We start from the raw sequence: 18,751 nt of genomic DNA, 5'->3' as shown, positions 1-18,751 counted from the left end.
CGGGTTGCACGAGCCCAGTTAACCCGGGGACCACATACTGGGCCGACTAGCTACGAACCACTTTCCCGGCGCAGGATGGCTACATCAAAATCAGGTATACGTATAAGGCCTCTGCGGTAGACGGTTACGATCCGCGGGTATAAGATTTGGTTTTACGGAACGACTGTTTTGGAGAACTTTTCATTTTTGTTGCTCGGGGAGGCCTGCAGTATTCAGGAAAGTTCAATTGGGAAGAACATTGGCTGCATGACCTGTAGATACCGATGCCTAATTGGCTCACAGAAAATTTAAAATATGGGAGGATTATTCTGCATGCCGTTGAAGTTATCTTTTTACATCCAGCTCATGCTGGGCAACTCAACCTCACATATGTATTCAGCTCTCGACAACCCTCTTCGTCATCAGTCGATGCGACAGAGGCGTTTAATTTCCTTCGAGTGATGAAGCGAGAGCGACCCCCTAAAACTGTAGATGCGCGGCAGTTCGATTGTATCTACCTCTAGGCATTCTATTAATATGGGGCATAAGTCATTACGGCTACTTCCTATGCCTGTCCCTGGACAAAGTCCGCTATATGCTTTGAGGTATTCGGACTTTCATTTGATTTCACCACTCATATCTATTATACTTCTTGAAGACTGACTCACTAGATTAGTTCTCTGCGTCTCCCAATATACAGCATTAGTCGCCAATACGTACAGAGAAAACAAGCCATCCATCCATGCGGGGGCATTAGTCACGTGTGATGTCACAAACACAGTATGAGGAGCCTACTGTCAATATGATCGTTATACTTTGCCCTTTCCGTACAACTAACTGTAAAATACTATGGCTCTGTCAACACACTTCCTGGCTAAGATGGGATCTTTGACATCTATTAGAATTGGCGTAAGATTCAGTAAAAGACACAGCTGAACCCATGTGTCCACATCTCATATGACATAAAGTAAGTTCCAATAAATGAATCCTAGCTGAAATTAAAACATCAGATAGGCACAGTTTCACGGCTCCAATTCCACAACACCATCAGGAATACACTTGGACTTGGCGACAATTCTCCTTGCCAGCATACTGATGGGGATATTACTCAAGAGATCAAAAACTGAGACGTCCGCCTGCAACTCGGTGAAAATCCAACCCCGTAGCTCTACCGCCAGCAGACTATCTACCCCATAACTGCTCACAGGCCGCGTCTGCTCAATATCATCCACCGGCATCATCATAGATTTGGCCAATTTTGCCACCAGTGCCTCACAAACGATCTCTGACGCGGTGTCCATACCTGTAACCCGCGATAACTGCTCCTGTAGTTGGACGGAGGCTTCATTCCTGGTTTGTATAACCTGGTGCGTGTCAACCTGCACCAGATGCGCGAATTTCGCGTCATTGAACCACCAAGGGTACTTCTCTGCGCCCTGGGCCATCATTCCACCGGTTCCGAGACCGGTGACCAGCTGGGGTGGAATTGGTTGGTTCTTTACGCTTACCCCGGTGATGGCAGCTTGAACGATTCCGAGAAACTCCTTTTCGCGGATCCCGATAAAACTCCACGTTTTTGTGTTGTCGTGCACCCGCTCTTCGGTGGTGTCGGTGAGGAAGCCTACACCTAGGACCATGCCTACGTCGATCGAAACGCCGTGTAGGTTGTGGTGTTGCCGATAGTGGGCGAGGGCATCTTGGAAGGAGTTGCCTGAGATGTTGTTAGAGTTTCTCTTGTGATTTTCTTCTTTTGCTGGTAGAGTAAATGGCGAAGTTTACCTGCGGAGTAATTTCCCTGGCCACGGGATCCAGCTATACCAACGCTAGAAGACAGAAGCACAAAGAAGTCCATATCCTGTGGTAGGTACTTGTGAAGGTTCCAACTTCCGTGTACTTTCGGTCGAATGGTACCCAGAAACTGCTCGTGGGTCATGTTCTGATAGATAGCATCCTGTGACCGTCAACATAAGTCAGCTCCCGAACCGTTCGAGAATGTGAGGTAAAATATACGGAGAGTTTTGCATACGTTGAGGACCATGGCACCTTGGATGGCACCCTTCACAGGGGGAAACTCCTTTCGTAATAGCGCGGCCACAGCTTCGACCTCATTCGCGCAACTGACATCGCATGCGTATGCTGCTACCCGGGCCCCTTGGCTTTCCAAAGCCTGGACTGTCTCCCGTAAAGCGGGCTTCTTCAAAGCTGACCGAGATAGAAAGACTATGTTCCGGGCCCCCTGTTCAACCATCCAGCGCCCTAGTGCCCGTCCGAGACCTCCAGAGCCACCGGCAAGAACGTACGTAGCGTCTGGATTGAATCGATATGGAGGGACCTTAGGAGGCACGCACTGTTTTGGGTTAGATAGTCCAGGAAACAGGGATAAGTTATGGTATCATACTGGGACAAGCTCAAGGTCGGCTGGTTCTAGAACAATCTTGCCAATGTGTTGACCAGTTTGCATGAGGCGGAAAGCTTCCTCAATTTTGGTGAAAGGCATAGAGATGAGTGGCCTGATTGGACGAGCGATGCCCTTCTGAAGCAAGTCTACCACCTCCACGAACACCTTAGACGCCAGGGGAAGATTGTTATCGAGGACAGCCAGCATGTTGATGGAGTGGAAAGAAACATTGCGAATGAAGGGCGCCATATCCAGGCCGGTGTTCCCAACTGCAAGAGTTAGTTTATTTCAGTGCCAGGTCAGATGGGATTCAAGTACCGATATCTTTCTGCCCCAATTCGATGAACCTTCCAAAGCCACGGATGCAATGCCATGATTGCCTCAACGACTCGCCCGCAAGGGAGTTCAACACTACATCGACGCCCTTCCCACCGGTCATTCGCCTGATACCCTGTGCGAAAGAAATATCGCGACTATTGAAAATGTGATCGTCGGGAATGTGGTATGATTCTATTAGGAGAGCTTTCTTGGCTTCAGGAGATACCGTGGCGAAGATTTCAGCGCCAATATGCTGGGCCAGGATAATGGCTGCTTGGCCGACGCCTGCTTTGACTTAGTAAATGAAAGCATCGTTTTACACACAAAGACGTACCTCCAGCAGCGCCGTGGATAAGGACGGTTTCCCCCGGGAGCAGTCGAGCGGCATAGTACAGTGCATAATATGCGGTACTGTACACGACCGGCAAGGAAGCTGCAGTGGCAAAGTTCATTCCTTCGGGAATTTTTTGCACCATATCAACTGGGCTCCGCAAGAGATTGCTGAATGCTCCCGGGCGCCATGTCATCACTCTGTCTCCGGGACAGAACGTATGAACGCCAGAACCGACGCGGCTTACAGTACCACTAGCATCGATACCCAGCCCAAGTTGTTGCAATTGGCCCATGGCAACCATGATATCCTTGAAATTCAGCCTATCCCTTGTCAGCATGATTCGTGTATAACCAGAGACGCTTGCTCTACCCGACTCCCTTGATCTCAATCTCCACGTCAAAATCCTTCAGAGGTTCCTGCGGACTTAGGTCATCCACAAATTGGAGCGTATCTAGCCTTCCTGGAGTCCCAACGGAGAGAGTCATGGGGCGCCCTTCCTGCTTGAATGGAGCCTCCTCGGCCTTGGGCGCAACATTATATGTAGCAATCAGGTCATTCATGCCTTTCTCCATAAGTATCCTTTGGACCATTGTGCGCCCGTTGCGGATGGCATACTCCCAATCCGGACGCGGGCTATGCTTAGAACTTCCACCTTTGATGAAAATCTCGACCATACTTTGAACATTTTCAGATGTGTCCATTGGTGTCTCCGCATCAAGATCCAATGTTGTGAGCGCAACCTGGGGGTTTTCTGCTCGAATGCTGCGTGCCATGCCAGTCATCAAGTTCGCGAAAGGGAACTCGCTAGATTTCGTAGCGCCCCTGCTGACCCATGTAGTATCAGCTGATTGAAGAATGACTGTTTTCAAGGCATTCCAGTCCTCTGGGGTAATGTCGGCTAAGAGCGGATGTTTGGAATCACATTCCAGCAAGGCTAAGCATGATTTGCTCTTGATATCTTCCACCAGGACAACGTCCTTCAAAGTCGTAAAAGATACCCCTACCCCACGGCTGCGCAGGCTTCTTTCAAGCTCGCTCAACAGTCTGTGAAGCTCGTCCGAGGGTGATTCAGGCCCTATAATGATCGCCTCTGTCTGTACACTTTCTAATTCTGGGGGAGCAACTGATGAGACAAGAACTGATAAGAAATGATCACGCGGATTTTTCCAGTCGGGAAGGCAGACATTGATGCCGGTGTATCCAGCACGTAGTAATGATTTGTTCCACTCGGATTCTGTCAAGACCGGACCCCATTTACGTCCGTCCTCCTCTCCGACCCACCAACCTTCAAGCGACCCCACGATCATTGTCGCTCGGAGGAGAGGGTTGGTGATTTCGCTGAGGACCAATTTTCCAGAGGGCTTCAACATCTTCTTAACGTTGCCCAACGTAGTCTCCAAGCAACGGGTTGCATGTAAGACGTTGGACGCAATAATGACATCGTAATAGCCTTCCACAAATCCTTGACTGAAAGGATCTTCTTCGATGTTGAGCCGAGCATAGGTCATGAACGGAGCCCAGGACTTCAGTTTTACCTGCGCTTTTTCAAAGAATCCCGAGCTAATGTCGGTAAAGGTGTAGTTGGAGAACATAGGACTGGTCCCATTTTGTCCCCCGAGGGCTTCCAGGACGGGAAGTGTTGCGCCTCCGGTGCCGGCGCCGATTTCGAGGATCTTCATGTCAGGATTCTTGTGCGCCAAAAGACCCAGGTATGATGAAAGTTGGGAGTAGTTCTGGGGACATCCCACGCCACTGGAGTAGAAATTATGCAACAGGCCATCTTTCATAAGAACCTCGAGCGGGGTAATATTACCGCGAAGAATATCGACAAGGTATTTCCCATGCTGGCACATCACGGCGCCGTCTGTTGTATTCCTGGAGATGCGTTCAAGTAGCTCGTTTTCATATTCAAGACTTGTTTCCAACCAGTTAATGGTTGGTGTCGCTTGTTGGTGCGGGATTTTGCCCTGCATACCGAGCTCATAGGTTCTCTGCATATATTGGTAAAAAGTGCGATAGTGGCCAGTGAGACTCTTTGCTTCTTCTGTGTCAATAACAGTGAGAACACGTTTGATGATGACAAATGCACCCAGCTCAAGTTCGGCGATGACTTCTGGGCTAGTAGCTTCGAGATCCTTAACAGGTCTCGTACAAAGCTTTGTGATGTCTTCGCGCCGAAGCATGGATACATCTTCTCTCCAGTGAAAATAGCTCGTGAGCTTTCTCGTACTCGCGGCCGCTGCCGTGCTATCTGTAGCCCCGGAAAGTGATTTACTCCTGATTCCATCGAAAATTACGAGCGGCTTCCTCCATTCCGGCGTAGAAACCGCCACAGTGGCCTCACCACCATCGAACCCTTGCAGTTGCACGGTAGCGTACCCTTGCAATAAAGAGCCTGCTTCTGATGGCACGTCCGCTGATACGTAGAGCCTGCCAATTGAGGTGGGTACCTTTGCCATTGTCATCTCTTCACCAAGACCGCTTGTAGCAGGCAATGCCATTTGAATAATGCTATCCAAGGTGGCTGGGTGAATGACATGCTCATATTCGAACTTCATGGGCATGCGACTCCTAGTGTCAGGAACTCGAATGGAACAGGCTGCCTTGTAATGACCGTGTTGGATTTCAACCATGTTTTGAAATATATCTCCATAATAAAGTCCGATGGTTGTAAGATGCTCATAGAATTGACGGGGGTTCTGCGACTCCTGACATTCATCAACTGTTTGGTAGAACGTCTGTTTGGCAGCTCGGTCAGCTTCTTTCTCCTCATCAACAAACAATGAACTCTTTGATTCAGTGTACTTGATCCGGAGGAGACCAGAGCAATTCTTGTCCCAGCCTCCATGCCTGGTATACAAGGTGAACTCCTGCCAGGCGGAGGTCGTAGCTCCTGAGCCAATCCTCCACGGTCGGAGAGAGAGAACCATTTCGACTCCGACATCATCGGCCGGGACCACAATGGCTTTGCCAATAATGATATCCCGGAGTTCAAACCCTTCGATTTCCTTATTGGGATCGGCCTTCTGCTTCGCTGCCTCGATGGCGGCAACCATCATTCCTGCTGCAGGGTACAAAATGGACCCCTGCACCTTGTGGAACTCGATCCATGGCGCCTCGCTCAGTCGGATGATATTTCTCCAACGTGGATCAATGTCAACGCCATCTACCGTCAAGCTGCCAAAAAGGTCTTTTCGTGGATGTTGACGGAAGCGGTGATTCGTTCCTGAGACAGACTCAAACCAATACTTGTGCTGCCGATTCCAGGAGAACGAAGGGACGTCAACCAGGTATGTCTGCTGCTTTCGAACAATATTTCGACTGTTGACCCTGGCAATATCCACCGTATACCCATGCGTGAATAACGCCCCAACTGCCTCTAAAATCGTAGTAGAAGCATTTTGCCCGCGGCGTAGAAGAGACATATATGTCAGCTGGGATGTCTTGGCATTAGAATTGAGAATTTGGTTGATAGGACCCTGTAGCGCGGAATGAGGACCGATCTCCAAGAAAATATCAGCAAATGGTTTCGCTAATCGCCTGGATTTGCTGTTTGGCGAGTAGTTGCAGAGACTCTGCACAGCTCCCAAGAAATTAACCGGGTTCAATAGATTTGCAACCCAGTAAGAAGATATCAAATCGCCGTTGCTGATAAGCCCACCCGTGACACTGGAGAACATTTTGATGGAGCTGTCCTCTTTTTGAGGAACGATGCTACTCAGGCTGTCAAGGTACTGTTTGGCAATGACTTGCATATGTGGCGAATGATATGCAGTCTCCACTTTGAGTCTTCGGGCGAAGTGGCCATCATTTTGTATCAGTGATTCCAGCTCTTGGATTGCCGAAGTATTACCAGATAAAGTCACGTTGTCTGGGCTGTTAATACAGGCCACAACAACGCTACTGTCTTTCGTTGCTTGCAGATATTTCTCAACGCCTGCCAGACCGAGGCCGACAGCCAGCATACTGCCATTCAGATCTGGTGCAATACCACGCATGCTTCCCGACAATCGTCCTCTGTGGTAGGAGATGAGCCATGCATCCTCCCTACTAATGGCGCCTTTAGCATACGCGGCTGCAATTTCACCACTCGAATGACCAACAACAGCGCACGGCTTTACGTTCCAATGTCGCGTAAGGTCCACCAGGGCCACCTGAATAGCAGTACAGATAGGTTGGCTTAGAACAGGTGAATCTATCCTGGAAGAAGACTCGTCCCGCAGAAGCTCGGAGACTAGTGACCAAGTGCAACCAATCGACACGAGATACGCTCCGGCATCCTCCAAACTCTCCCGGAACACTTGATGGATAAGCAGTTCACGACCCATTCCAAACCATTGAGCGCCTTGCCCGGTAAATACAAAGGCCAACTTTGGCTGGGTGCTGGATCTGAGGGGCTTTCGTTTTCTTTCAACAAGTTCCTTGGCCAGCTCTGCTGGGGTTGAGGCAACTGCAAAGCCTTTCCATGGCAATATGCTGCGTCTGGCTGCAAGAGTGTAGGCGAATCTGTCCAGAAGCTGCTGCTGGTCGCTGTCGCTGAGCTCCGCAGACTTGAAAGACAAATAGTCGGAGTACATCTTGGCTGTTCTTCCAATCCCGAGCTGTTCATGAGAGGTCCAAATGAACAACATCGGCTGTTTGATTTTCCCACCGGAGAGATAGTCGGCCATCCGCAGATCTTCAAGCTGCATTGGGAGGAGTGAGATGATATCAGAAGCCGGAGGGGTCAAGCCAACTGCAGAATCGGCGGAAGACACGGGGGACTGATCTTGGAAGCCCTTCATGGTGTTATGATTGCCAGTTAGTCTTCTGGCTTTTAGATAGTGATAAGCGTCATCCAGAATGCAGTGAGCATTTGTACCACCATAGCCGAATGAATTGATACTGAGCCGTCTCATCCCTGGCCTAGGCCATGGGGTGAGCGTGGTGGGAATGGCGAGGTGGGACTCGAGAAGTCGGATCCGATCATTTTGTTTCTCGAACCACAAACTAGGTGGTATCTCTCCATTTTCCAGGGCAAATACAGCTTTCACCACTTGAGCAAGACCAGAACCACCCTCCAAGTGCCCAATGTTTGTTTTGATTGAGCCGATATACACAGGATCATCTGGGGATCGTGACATCCCAAACGTAGCTGCCAGCGCCTGTGCTTCGACGGGGTCACCCGCAGGAGTGCCAGTGCCATGGGCCTCGACATAAGCCGTGTCAGCGAAGCCAAGACCAGCCATCCGATAGGTTTCCCGAATTAAGCTCTCCTGGGCAGTCGCTGATGGGAGCGTGATTCCAGGAGTGTTACCATCCTGGTTGACCGCAGTCCCGCGGATTACAGCGCGGACCACATCATTGTCTCTCAGTGCCAGATGCAATGGCTTAAGGATGACAATGGCAGCGCCCTCGCCACGGGAATAGCCGTTCGCCTTGTGGTCAAAAGATTGGCATTTGCCGTCGGGACTGAGAAAGTGGAGCGATGTCATAGCAGACATGATATCCGGAAGCAGTATGAGGTTGGTTCCACCGACGACGGACTAGGAGAAATCTCCGTTAGCGGGGTCCATGCTTAATGACCGATAGGGAGAAATACCATCTCTGACTCTCCAGTCCTAAGGCTCTGGCATCCCAAATGCAATGCAACGAGAGAAGAAGAACAGGCAGTATCGAGGCTAACACTTGGTCCTTTGAGGTCAAAGTACCAAGAAATCCGATTGGACATGATGGCTGAGCCTGTACCAGTACCGTGGTATAGCGGGAGGTTCTCCCGATCGCAGGCAAGCATGTCACTATAATCACGCGTAAAGCAACCGATGTAGCAAGAGGTCTTGGACCCCACGATGTCCTCGAGACGTTGACCCCCTATATTGACGTTAGTCAATTGAGCTTCAAACAACGAGGCTATTACCATTTTCAAACGCTTCGTAGGTACACTCCAGCGCCATCCGCTGCTGCGGATCCATGGCCTTGGCTTCGGCTGGGGTGATTGAGAAGAAAGGGGCATCGAATTCCGAGATATCGCTCTCCATGAAGTGCGCCTTCCTTACGTTTAGCGTTCCTTGTCTCTCATGATGAGGGTGGTAGAAGGCGTCGGCGTTGAATCGGTCTTTGGGGACTTCACTCAGAGCACTCCGGCCCTGAGAGACCAGTTCCCAAAGCTTCTCGGGGCTGGAAGCATCGCCGGGGAATCGACCTCCCATCCCGATGATAGCAATGGGCATACATCCATCTTCGGTACCAGGCTGGACACCCGCATAGCGTCTATGATAGTCATCGGAGAATGCCATTGTGCGATGCGCTGAACGAGATATCAATGGTTGAGAGAAGGAAGTATTCTGGAGACCGCTGGTAACGGAATTGGAACGGAATGTAGACATCTTTTCTATCGTAGGGTAAATGTATATCCCTACATTTACTAATATAACAAGTCGACGATATCCAGTCCTGTAGATTCCGGCCTTTGATACAAACCATACGGGGATTGGCCCCATCACCGTAGGCGTTGGCAAATATCCCCGAACCAATAGAATTGGACTAAGTGGGACTGTCTATAGATCCTCCAAATACCGAAGAAAACAATGTATTTGGCTCCATTGTGAGCAGATGACACTCAGTTTGACTAAGCTAACGGTCCATGTGCTAAGGAATGAACAAAGAGTGCACAGACTAGGCCAGACGTAGAAAATATTGTTCATGCTGCAAGGAATGTTGGAATTGCATGGCCCGGAATCTCACAAAGGCTACTCTGGAAAGTCACCGAATGTCCGCGGCGACATATAGCATGCAGGATCACTTATCTCGGTAACATATCTATTCATTCGGCCAGAAACCGGCACCGTCCCCGAAGCTAAGAATACCATGCCGGTGCGATGAAAAGAATGGCCTGTAACGTAATTCGGTTTGTGTTGACTCAACACAGTCATAATAGAGGGTGGTGCTTGTTGTGGTGGATGAATAGCTCACAATCTTGCTCTGTCATAGACCAGCAACCTCTATTGAGTCTATTGAACTAAGATATGGAGACATTAGCGCCACGTACAAAATTCCTAGTTGTTGTTACCGCTGGAGGTAGAACAAATGCAACGCCTCTTCTGGAGATCGCTCGAATACTGAGCGACCGTGGACATGTTATCGAATTCGCAACACTTGAGGGTCAGCAGGTCTGGACGCAGGATTATCCATTTATCTCCAGAATTCATATTTTAGGTCCCAACCAAACTGCGGAAGCCGAGGAACAGGCATACTTGCAAATGTCGCGATGGAAGCTAGGTCTTAATCATAGCTTTACTCCTATTATGGAAGCCCGGAAATATCTAGAATGTAGCTGGGAAACAGTCTATCCCAGCCTGTCCGCTTTGGTCCAGGACCCGGCTCGACGACCCAATTTCATTATAGGGGACTATCTAGTGGATGCGGTCCGGGACATCAAGATCGAACATGATATCCCAATTGCCATGCACTGGCCGCAGATGCCAACGAACATGCTCCCAGCCACCTATATTCCTGGGGCATATGGACTTCAGATGGAGGTTCTGACCTCAGAGCACGCAACGCTGTGGCAACGACTTCAAAATTACCTCTTGGGTCTCCGCGCCCTCCCTGCATATCTGCGATATCGATCATGGGCTCGCGAGCAACGATCAAGGCTCGGGATCTATCGCAGTCTACCAAACCGCAGCAAACCCGATCACCTACTTTTAGTAAACTCATTCTTCGGGCTAGAACCAGCAAAAGATCTCCCACCCAACGTGATCGCAGTCGGACCAATTTTGAGCGATACATACCCAGGGCTCACACCAGATTTGCAAAGTTTCACCGCCAAATATAAAAGGATCCTATATATCTCCCTTGGGACGCATGCACTTGTATCAGACGCAGCACTGCGGCGGATTCTTCACGGTGCCACCCTCGCCCTTCAAACCGAACAGTCTATTGATGGCGTGATCTGGTCAATTCGGGGAATGGCCATGAAGCAATTTAACCTGGCTGCGACGGCACCGGCTCAAGAATGCTCTATCTCTGATCTTGTCTCAGGTGCAAATCCTCACATCTATTTTTGCCCATTCGTTCCCCAGCGCGCCCTTCTCGCGCACCCGAGCGTCTCCGTCTTCCTTACCCATGCTGGGGCCTCTAGCACCAACGAGGCCATCTTTCATGGCATTCGATCCATCACGATTGGCGTTTACTTTGACCAGATTTCTAACGCGATGAAGCTCCGGGATGCGGGGGTTTCGACTTTGCTGGATCGCGACACATTTACCCCGGAGCAGCTGTGCCAGGCAATCAATGAACAGCTGTCAGATTCGACTGGAGCCTTTGCAGCTAATTGCATCCGCTTGCAGCGAATTGCTAGAATCGCGTCAAGGCGAAAGTATCTCGCGGCAGACCTAATTGAGGAGGCACTGGCGGATGCGGAGGGGCGGAAAGTGGCAGGGGATGGACGGGCCATGCATTTGGAAACGGCTGATATGCGGATGCCAGTTTGGAAGGCTCGAAACTGGGATCTGTGGGCGTTGGGGGCCAGCATTTTTCTATTGGGGATCGGCGTGGTGGTAGCGGTTCCTCTGGCTTCCAGGATGTGTTTGTGATAGAGATCGATACCGCGCGAATTTGCACTTCCGTGTCGTCGAAATTACTTCAGACCGTGTTGCACCATAATGCGAAAGGCAACAACCAGAGGTCGTTCCATTGTCCTGCGCATCTTCCTTCACCTGTTCATCTATGCCACATTTTTTGTACTTGGATTTGTTCTAGGTATATCCAATGCGGAATAAGACTCTCGGGTCGTCTAGAAATTCTCCAATGTTCTCCCACTTCTATTCGCCTGCCTGCCAGTTAAACATTTCTTTCCTTTCTTTCCGGCATTCTCCAAACCACTCTCTTTTTCGTCCACTCGCCTACCCCTGGTCCTGCTCTTGATCACCACTCCCACATGGCTCTATCCTGCCCGCGTCTCGGAAGTCCACGGGATTTTTCTTGAATGTCCCAAGCCCAAGCACCCAACAGGCGGCAGTAATGTACAAGACCACCTTAATTTGCGCATTGAACGCTCGGCCATAGACCTCACTTACCGCGTTTTGCTTGGAAGCGGGAAAGTTACGTGAGCTCGAAACGCTCGCTTTAAGTGCGGCCATCTCATCTGTGGAAAGAACATCGGACAAGTCCCGGTCGACGAAATGGGTAATGAGAACCTGGCCAATTGAGATGCCAATTGTGCCTCCAAGAACACGCACCTGGGTCACGGCACCCATGGTTATAGCTAGGTCTGGGGCATCTACTTCCAGGCGAGATATCACGACCAGACTGGTCAAGGTTGTTCCAAAGCCGAGCCCGAGTAGGACCTGGTATCCGTACTGCGCATCAATAATGGTTCCCGTTGTTGGAAGGGTGGTCATGCATCCGAGCCCAATCAGTTGCAGCGACAACCCAACCATAAGTGTGTAGAAGGAGATGTTTTTGCGGCTGTTGATCACACCTCCCGCCCCCGCTCCCAACGCCGAAAGAAGGAGTAGTGGCAGCATTCGAATGCCGGACGCGACTGGGCTGAGCCCGTCCTGGATCTCAAATCGTTCGGGAAGGTAGACTATGAGTACCATAAACGGAAATCCGGCGAGGAAGGCGGCTCTACATATTGTTCGTCAGCTCTAGTTACTAGGGATACTCGAGACGCCTGCGACCTACATCAACGACGCGCAGACTATGCGACGTCGTATCAGCCATACCGGAAATACGGGCATCATTTTGCTAGCAAAGGAGGATGTTCTCCGGCTGTAAACCATTGCGACGTATATCTCCCAAGCTATGAAAGCAATCCAGGCAGCTCCAGTTACGATAAACGACACAACGATGAGAGAGCCATCCCAAGAAAAGGCACTGCCACCTTCTTCGAGCGCGAGAAGAAGAAATACAGACCCGATCAGCGACAGCAACATCCCAGGCCAGTCTATGCGATTAAAACTTAGGCGATTGATGGGAAGCCGTCCGTCGTTTCGAGGGAAAAACCAGATCACAATCGCTAATGCCAGACCGCCACCGGGAATGCTTCCCAGGAAAAAAAGAGTCGAATTAGCCACAAAGGCCTCTCTTAGTCTCGGGAGAAGAATGGAGTGGACTTACTTCAAGTAGAATACCCATCGCCATGATGCGTTTGTGGTAATGGCACCACCAAGCACAGGACCCAAAATACTGGAGAGAGCAAAGATAGTGCTCATCAGCCCAGTAACTGGACCAATACTCTCAACAGGCGTCACCTCAGCCATGACGGCCATGACCATGCTGTAAATTCCCGCCCCACCAATCCCTTGGAATGGGCGGAAGATGATCCTACTCTGTGTCAGCCTACATGCCGATGGTTCCGAACCGAAGTGATCTGGTGTTGGTTTTTCGTACAGTTGCTCCATAGTCCGTGACACTCCACAGGCAATGGAAAATGCCGTGAATATGGCCAACGCCGTTATGAAGCTGGATTTGCGACCAAATATGTCACTGCATCGGGAGTATACTATAAGAAAGCCTTCAGGCATCGATTAGCCAAAGTCACCATGAGAGATCAAGAAATATAACCATAATTACTTGTAGTAACATACCGGTATATGTGAGAAGATAAGCGACAATTATCCAGTTCGACTTGTCATAACCCCCTAAGTCAGATGCGATGGTAATCAAGGCTGTTGATACTATCGTGGTCTCAAGTGTAGATAAGAGTAGGCCTAGGAAAAGTCTTCCACTTTTGTTAAGTTTCGATTTCGATACCATACTGATAAGAAAGAGGAACAGATTACATACGCGAATATGGTCACCCATAGCTTCCACCCCCTCATCGGTTGCAGATGCGCCTGGGGTGGTAATGGACGGAGCTCATCCTGTTGGAAGCTCTGGGATTGTCTATCGATAGCCATTCCGAGTAAGCTGTACCGAGAAGGTTACAGTATATGAAAAACTAATTGGAGTCTATGACAGTACCCTTGTTTGTGCTTTCGGGGAGTGGGGGTTGTTGACCTTTAGCATGCCATGCATCAACTGAAATGTCTCGGTGACATTCCACTTGGCCTCATGCATCAGTGATGGGGCCAGATTCGCACATGCCACGCTCGGTGACATTTAAGCCCCGCACTAACCGATCTACAAAGGCACCGCGCAGCCCTTGTGTCTTTCTAGCTAGCATGACCATCCCTCCCATCGAACATGGAGCTTTTGAACTACGACCTTGGCATGCCTGCGGGTCCTTCGGGTCTGCTTGTGGCGGCTCACACCACGGAAAACCTTCCTCGCATAATCCTGACATGCATGGTCACCTACGCGGTCACTCTTGCTATCTACCGTTTCTATCTGCACCCACTTCGGGCATTTCCCGGCCCTAGACTGGCAGCCTTCACCTTTTGGTTAACAGTTATATTTCCTTGCTGTGAAAGTCCAATGCTAACATATATGCCAGGTATGAGTTCTACTATGACGTTATTCTCGGGGGACAGTACATCTTTCAAATTCGTCGATTACACGAACGATACGGACCTATAGTTCGTATCAACCCTCATGAACTGCACATCTACACGCCAAAATTCTACGATGAGCTATTTGCGGGTGGAAATCGCAAACGTGATAAGTGGTACTGGGCAATGAAGGCATTTGGAGCGGACGAATCGACATTCGGAACGACCGATCATGACAATCATCGATCACGGCGGGCGGCGTTAAATCCTTTCTTTTCCATAACCAAGGTGCGGTTGCTGCAAAATGTGATTCAGGACCGGGCCGATGCCCTTGTAGCACGGTTGGAAGATTTCCAGAGATCTGGTGCGATTTTACACCTTGACACCGCTTTTGCAGCTTATACGGCAGGTATGTATTCGATGTCGTGACGAGGTGGCCAAACCCAGACTGAGATATTCATCGTATAGATGTGATAATGGAGTATGCATTCAGCAAGTCAGATCACAAGGTCGAAGCTCCTGACTTCGATAGCGCGTTTCACCAAGCCTGTGTCGGTGGCGGGAGATACAGTATGCTGATGAAGCAATTTCCCCTAGTTCTGTGGGCGATGAAGCGTACGCCTCAAAAATGGCTACTCCGAATGAATCCAGAAATGACGTCCTTTGTGCGAATGCATACGGTAAGTCGACCTGCGTCAAACAATCGAAGGGCAATGTCCAACTTGCGTTGAGAACTCGCCAGGCTGACGCTAGGCCCCGTTCAGGATATTGCCCGCCAGGTTCAACAAACAATGGAACTTTCAAAGCCGTCCCCAACAGATATCAAATCTACTAGGCACTTGACAATATTTCAAGAGATTCTCGACAGCCGACTCCCGCCTCATGAGAAAGCGCTCGGTCGACTGGCGCAAGAAGGTGGAACCGTGGTGGGTGCGGGAACGGTAACCACGGCATGGGCTATCACTGTAGCCGTTTTCCATCTCCTCGCCCAGCCAAGAATCCTCCGTAAGCTGAAGGATGAGCTTGATTCCACTGATGCTGATGATCTTCTGGGACTTGAAAGACTCCCATATCTCTCTGCGTGCATCCAGGAGGGTCTTCGACTCAGTTACGGAGTCAGCTCCCGACTCGCCAGAGTCGCTCGCGACGAATCGCTCACTTTCACCGACCCCAATACGCAACAGACCTGGATCATTCCACCAAAGACCCCCGTCAGCATGAGTGCCCTGCTGATCTTGCAGAATCCATCTATTTTCCCGGAACCCAATCAGTTTCGTCCGGAGCGGTGGATCGAAAACCCCGGACTGGACCGATACCAAGTAGTGTTCAGTAAAGGTAGTCGAGCGTGTTTAGGAAAGAATTTGGCATATGCTGAGATGATGATAATCTTGGCCGCTGTATTTCGGCGCTTCGGGAGCCTTGAAGTACGAGGGGTAAGGGACATCGGAAGATTGGAGTTATTTGAGACCACAGCAGAAGGTGACATTGAATGTCACAGGGATGCCTTTTTGCCTCTTTCACAGGAAGGGTCGAAAGGTGTCCGAGCCCGCGTGTGGCCTGTTGCCGTAGGCCCGCGGAGCTGGAAGTCTTTTTAACGAATTGTGACTTGGCTGATTGCTGTTATATGGACAAGCAGGGAGGCTAATGGGAGGAAGGACGATCGCGGCTGAGTTTCGATGGGTAACTACCTAACAGGAGATTTGGGCAAGCCAAACTATGATAAGTTCATTATTGTTGTTATGTGACTTCGTAATGAACTAGTAAGATAAGCATTGCATATATAAGAGGCGTGTTAAACACGCCTTCGTTCATATTAAGGTTCCCTTAATATACAGCAATAGTATCAGTGAAAGTGTTTCGCAATATTTCGTGGAACAATATATATTTCAAAGAGACGCAATCATCTACGCGTGTCTGAAATTCCGTAATGTTGGTTCCATCATTCTTCCAATTCGTCCCTGCAACTGAGTTCTAATAGCTCGAATCCAGTCTTCTTAAACCGTCATAGCTATAGGAATGGGACATTGTTACAATAAAGAGTAAAATGAAGAAAATTTAAGAATGAAAGGCATATACCACTCACTGTGTGACACTCGCAGATCACAGCCGCTTGCGGGAGGGGGCGATGATGCCACGCGGAACGGATCGGCCGGCTGCCACTAGCCAGGTACTAAGGAGGCCTCAATGGCACCCCTCATCTTTTCCATTTCGTGTTGGTTGCATGACCGAGGAGACGCGGAGACATAGGGACATCTACCCCATCCTTGTCGGGCCCAGCAGAGGACAATATTAGCCCAATTGATCTCTTCCAATTGAACTCGGCTATATATGATATTACCGGTCCACCAATTCGATCCTTGCCCTGAGCATGCGTTCCCCCCCTCCCCTCTGGTCAGGACCCGACTCAGTTGTCCGCTTCATTGACTAGCGAAGATCCCCTGTCTATCGGCCTGACCTCATTGGTTATGAGTAACACTTGGTGATTGCTCCATTCCTACTGGGGGCTCTGACCAGCATGAGAACCATGTGGCTTGCACTAATACTAGTAGCGCGATGGCGATGCTAAGTCGTTGAACAAGGTGGTGCACTACTAGTATCTGATCTCACCCAATCACAAGTACATAATAATGTACATTTCCCCACATAGATCGAACCAATGTTTCTCACAGGATCACCCCAAAATCTGACGGCCGAATGGAACTTGGCTGAGCTCGCACGACTGATACTGCTCTGCCAATGAACCAAATACGACACCTACAATGACTGGGATTTCATTCGAGCCGGGGTTGTGACCAAATTTATTAAGGCCGACCAACCACCGATTGGTGTCCCCAAGTACGTACTGGGCTTGGCTCATTATGGCAGATTAGACATCGACCTGGTCGCGATCCTCTTCCAAACATGGACTCCCAACATCGTGAGGCATGCGATGCGTGCCATTATCGCAAAGTGCGCTGTTCTTCAGCAACAGGAGGTATGGGTGCCTGCTTGAATTGTCAACGGCATGGCCGACAATGCGTCTTCAGCCCACGGAAGGAAATGGGGCGACCGAGAAAGTCGAAACGGTCATGCTCGCAGGTAGATGTTGATGAGGTTTCATCGATTGAAGTGCACCAGCTTCCGGAGCTGGTGCATCACCCCCAGTCAGATGATGGCGGGCCTCTATTGTCATTAGAACCAGCTTTTCATCCACCAGGAGATGACCCGGCTTGCTGGCCATCGGATGGTTCCCAGTTGTCTTCGGACCAGTTAGTCCCACTCCAGTGAGCCCTCATGGAAGCTGTTTTTTCTTGGTGATAGGGACAAAGAGCCGAACCATCTGCAGGACACTTTTTCCAGCTGAGGCGGCATCAACAAGCGATCCGCACTTTGGCCCTCCTCTTAGTAACAGACGCGTGCCGTCTCCTATGGTTGAAGGCCACATCGGTGGTGGTTCCTACTCACAAGATACCTTCCCGATTGAAGTTGAGGCCCTCTGTGCCATGGGGCCACGGGAACCTCTTCAAGGCCCTGAAAACGTGGGCCACCAGCAGTCTGCAGTCACTGATTCACGACTGGAGGTGTACGACCGACTATCCCCTCTCCTGTTTCAACTCACGCGAGACAGCCAGGCTCTAAAACGTGTCAAACTACGTTCTGGAGCTGAACTAGAGTCGGTCTTCTTTTCCGTGTCTGCATTATGCGATATAATTCACACCATAGCGCTATCTGAGCAAGGCCTAGGACTACAGAGCTGCGGCTTCTACAGTTTTCAGTCGCGCAATGAAACCGTTGTTCTAGCTCTTACAGCGGTGCTCATAGTTCTTGAGATCTACGAGCTGCTTGCACACAACGCCATCAATGACATGCCGCTTCTGGAGCAAACCAAATCAGGAGAGCGTGAGGTCCTGCCCATTTTCTCCTCGGGCCAACAATCTCCTTCCTCACACGCAAGCCCCGGTCGCGGGCTGCACACATACGGGCGTCTAGACACCGTGGTTCGGTACACCGTCATGGACTTTCACCTAGGGCAACTGCGGCGGCTCCTGGAGTTCAACATGGAGGGTTCTACGTCCTGGCAGCCAAATGCCATATATCATTTAGAGTCAACCAGGGGGCGGCTTGATGCCCTACGGATGTGGATTCAAGACTTGGTTAGCCAGGCATGAATGCGAACTTCTCACGTGAAGGGCCATTGTCATTATGATATAAAGTCACCAACTGCCAAAGTAGCCAAATAGCGAGAAAAAGACACACATAGAACGTATCGGAAACCGTTTAGATAAGCTTAGGTGAAAATATGTACGGATGCAGAGCATGGAATGA

General features: G+C 50.0%; 5 protein-coding genes across 5 annotated transcripts; 3 read left to right on the top strand and 2 right to left on the bottom strand.

The window, feature by feature from the left end:
* Positions 1–1,001: 1,001 nt before the first annotated feature.
* AtWU_06660 (type I polyketide synthase) lies at positions 1,002–9,304 on the bottom strand (the record flags this gene model as incomplete). The annotated part of the gene is made up of 9 exons (XM_035501769.1): positions 1,002–1,690; positions 1,759–1,930; positions 2,006–2,326; positions 2,378–2,646; positions 2,696–2,980; positions 3,030–3,349; positions 3,399–8,554; positions 8,611–8,879; positions 8,926–9,304. 9 exons carry the CDS (start codon positions 9,302–9,304, stop codon positions 1,002–1,004), a joined length of 7,860 nt encoding a protein of 2,619 aa, XP_035357662.1.
* A 729-nt stretch (positions 9,305–10,033) lies between these two features.
* AtWU_06659 (glycosyltransferase) lies at positions 10,034–11,605 on the top strand (the record flags this gene model as incomplete). The annotated part of the gene is made up of 1 exon (XM_035501768.1): positions 10,034–11,605. One exon carries the CDS (start codon positions 10,034–10,036, stop codon positions 11,603–11,605), a length of 1,572 nt encoding a protein of 523 aa, XP_035357661.1.
* A 309-nt stretch (positions 11,606–11,914) lies between these two features.
* Positions 11,915–13,417, bottom strand: AtWU_06658 (putative MFS multidrug transporter; the record flags this gene model as incomplete). The annotated part of the gene is made up of 4 exons (XM_035501767.1): positions 11,915–12,641; positions 12,699–13,058; positions 13,134–13,340; positions 13,407–13,417. 4 exons carry the CDS (start codon positions 13,415–13,417, stop codon positions 11,915–11,917), a joined length of 1,305 nt encoding a protein of 434 aa, XP_035357660.1.
* Positions 13,418–14,201: 784 nt separating this feature from the next.
* On the top strand, positions 14,202–16,041 carry AtWU_06657 (cytochrome P450; the record flags this gene model as incomplete). Its single annotated transcript, XM_035501766.1, has 4 exons — positions 14,202–14,398; positions 14,452–14,855; positions 14,915–15,126; positions 15,211–16,041. The coding sequence occupies 4 exons, from the start codon at positions 14,202–14,204 to the stop codon at positions 16,039–16,041; spliced, it is 1,644 nt and encodes a 547-aa protein (XP_035357659.1).
* Positions 16,042–17,853: 1,812 nt separating this feature from the next.
* On the top strand, positions 17,854–18,594 carry AtWU_06656 (uncharacterized protein; the record flags this gene model as incomplete). The annotated part of the gene is made up of 1 exon (XM_035501765.1): positions 17,854–18,594. One exon carries the CDS (start codon positions 17,854–17,856, stop codon positions 18,592–18,594), a length of 741 nt encoding a protein of 246 aa, XP_035357658.1.
* Between the last annotated feature and the right edge of the window lie 157 nt (positions 18,595–18,751).

Source organism: Aspergillus tubingensis (genome assembly GCF_013340325.1).
Source record: "Aspergillus tubingensis WU-2223L DNA, scaffold_8, whole genome shotgun sequence".
In the NCBI taxonomy this organism is placed as follows: Eukaryota; Fungi; Ascomycota; class Eurotiomycetes; order Eurotiales; family Aspergillaceae; genus Aspergillus; species Aspergillus tubingensis.
Note: the sequence above shows the minus strand (reverse complement) of the source record. Positions and strands in the feature narration are given on the sequence as shown.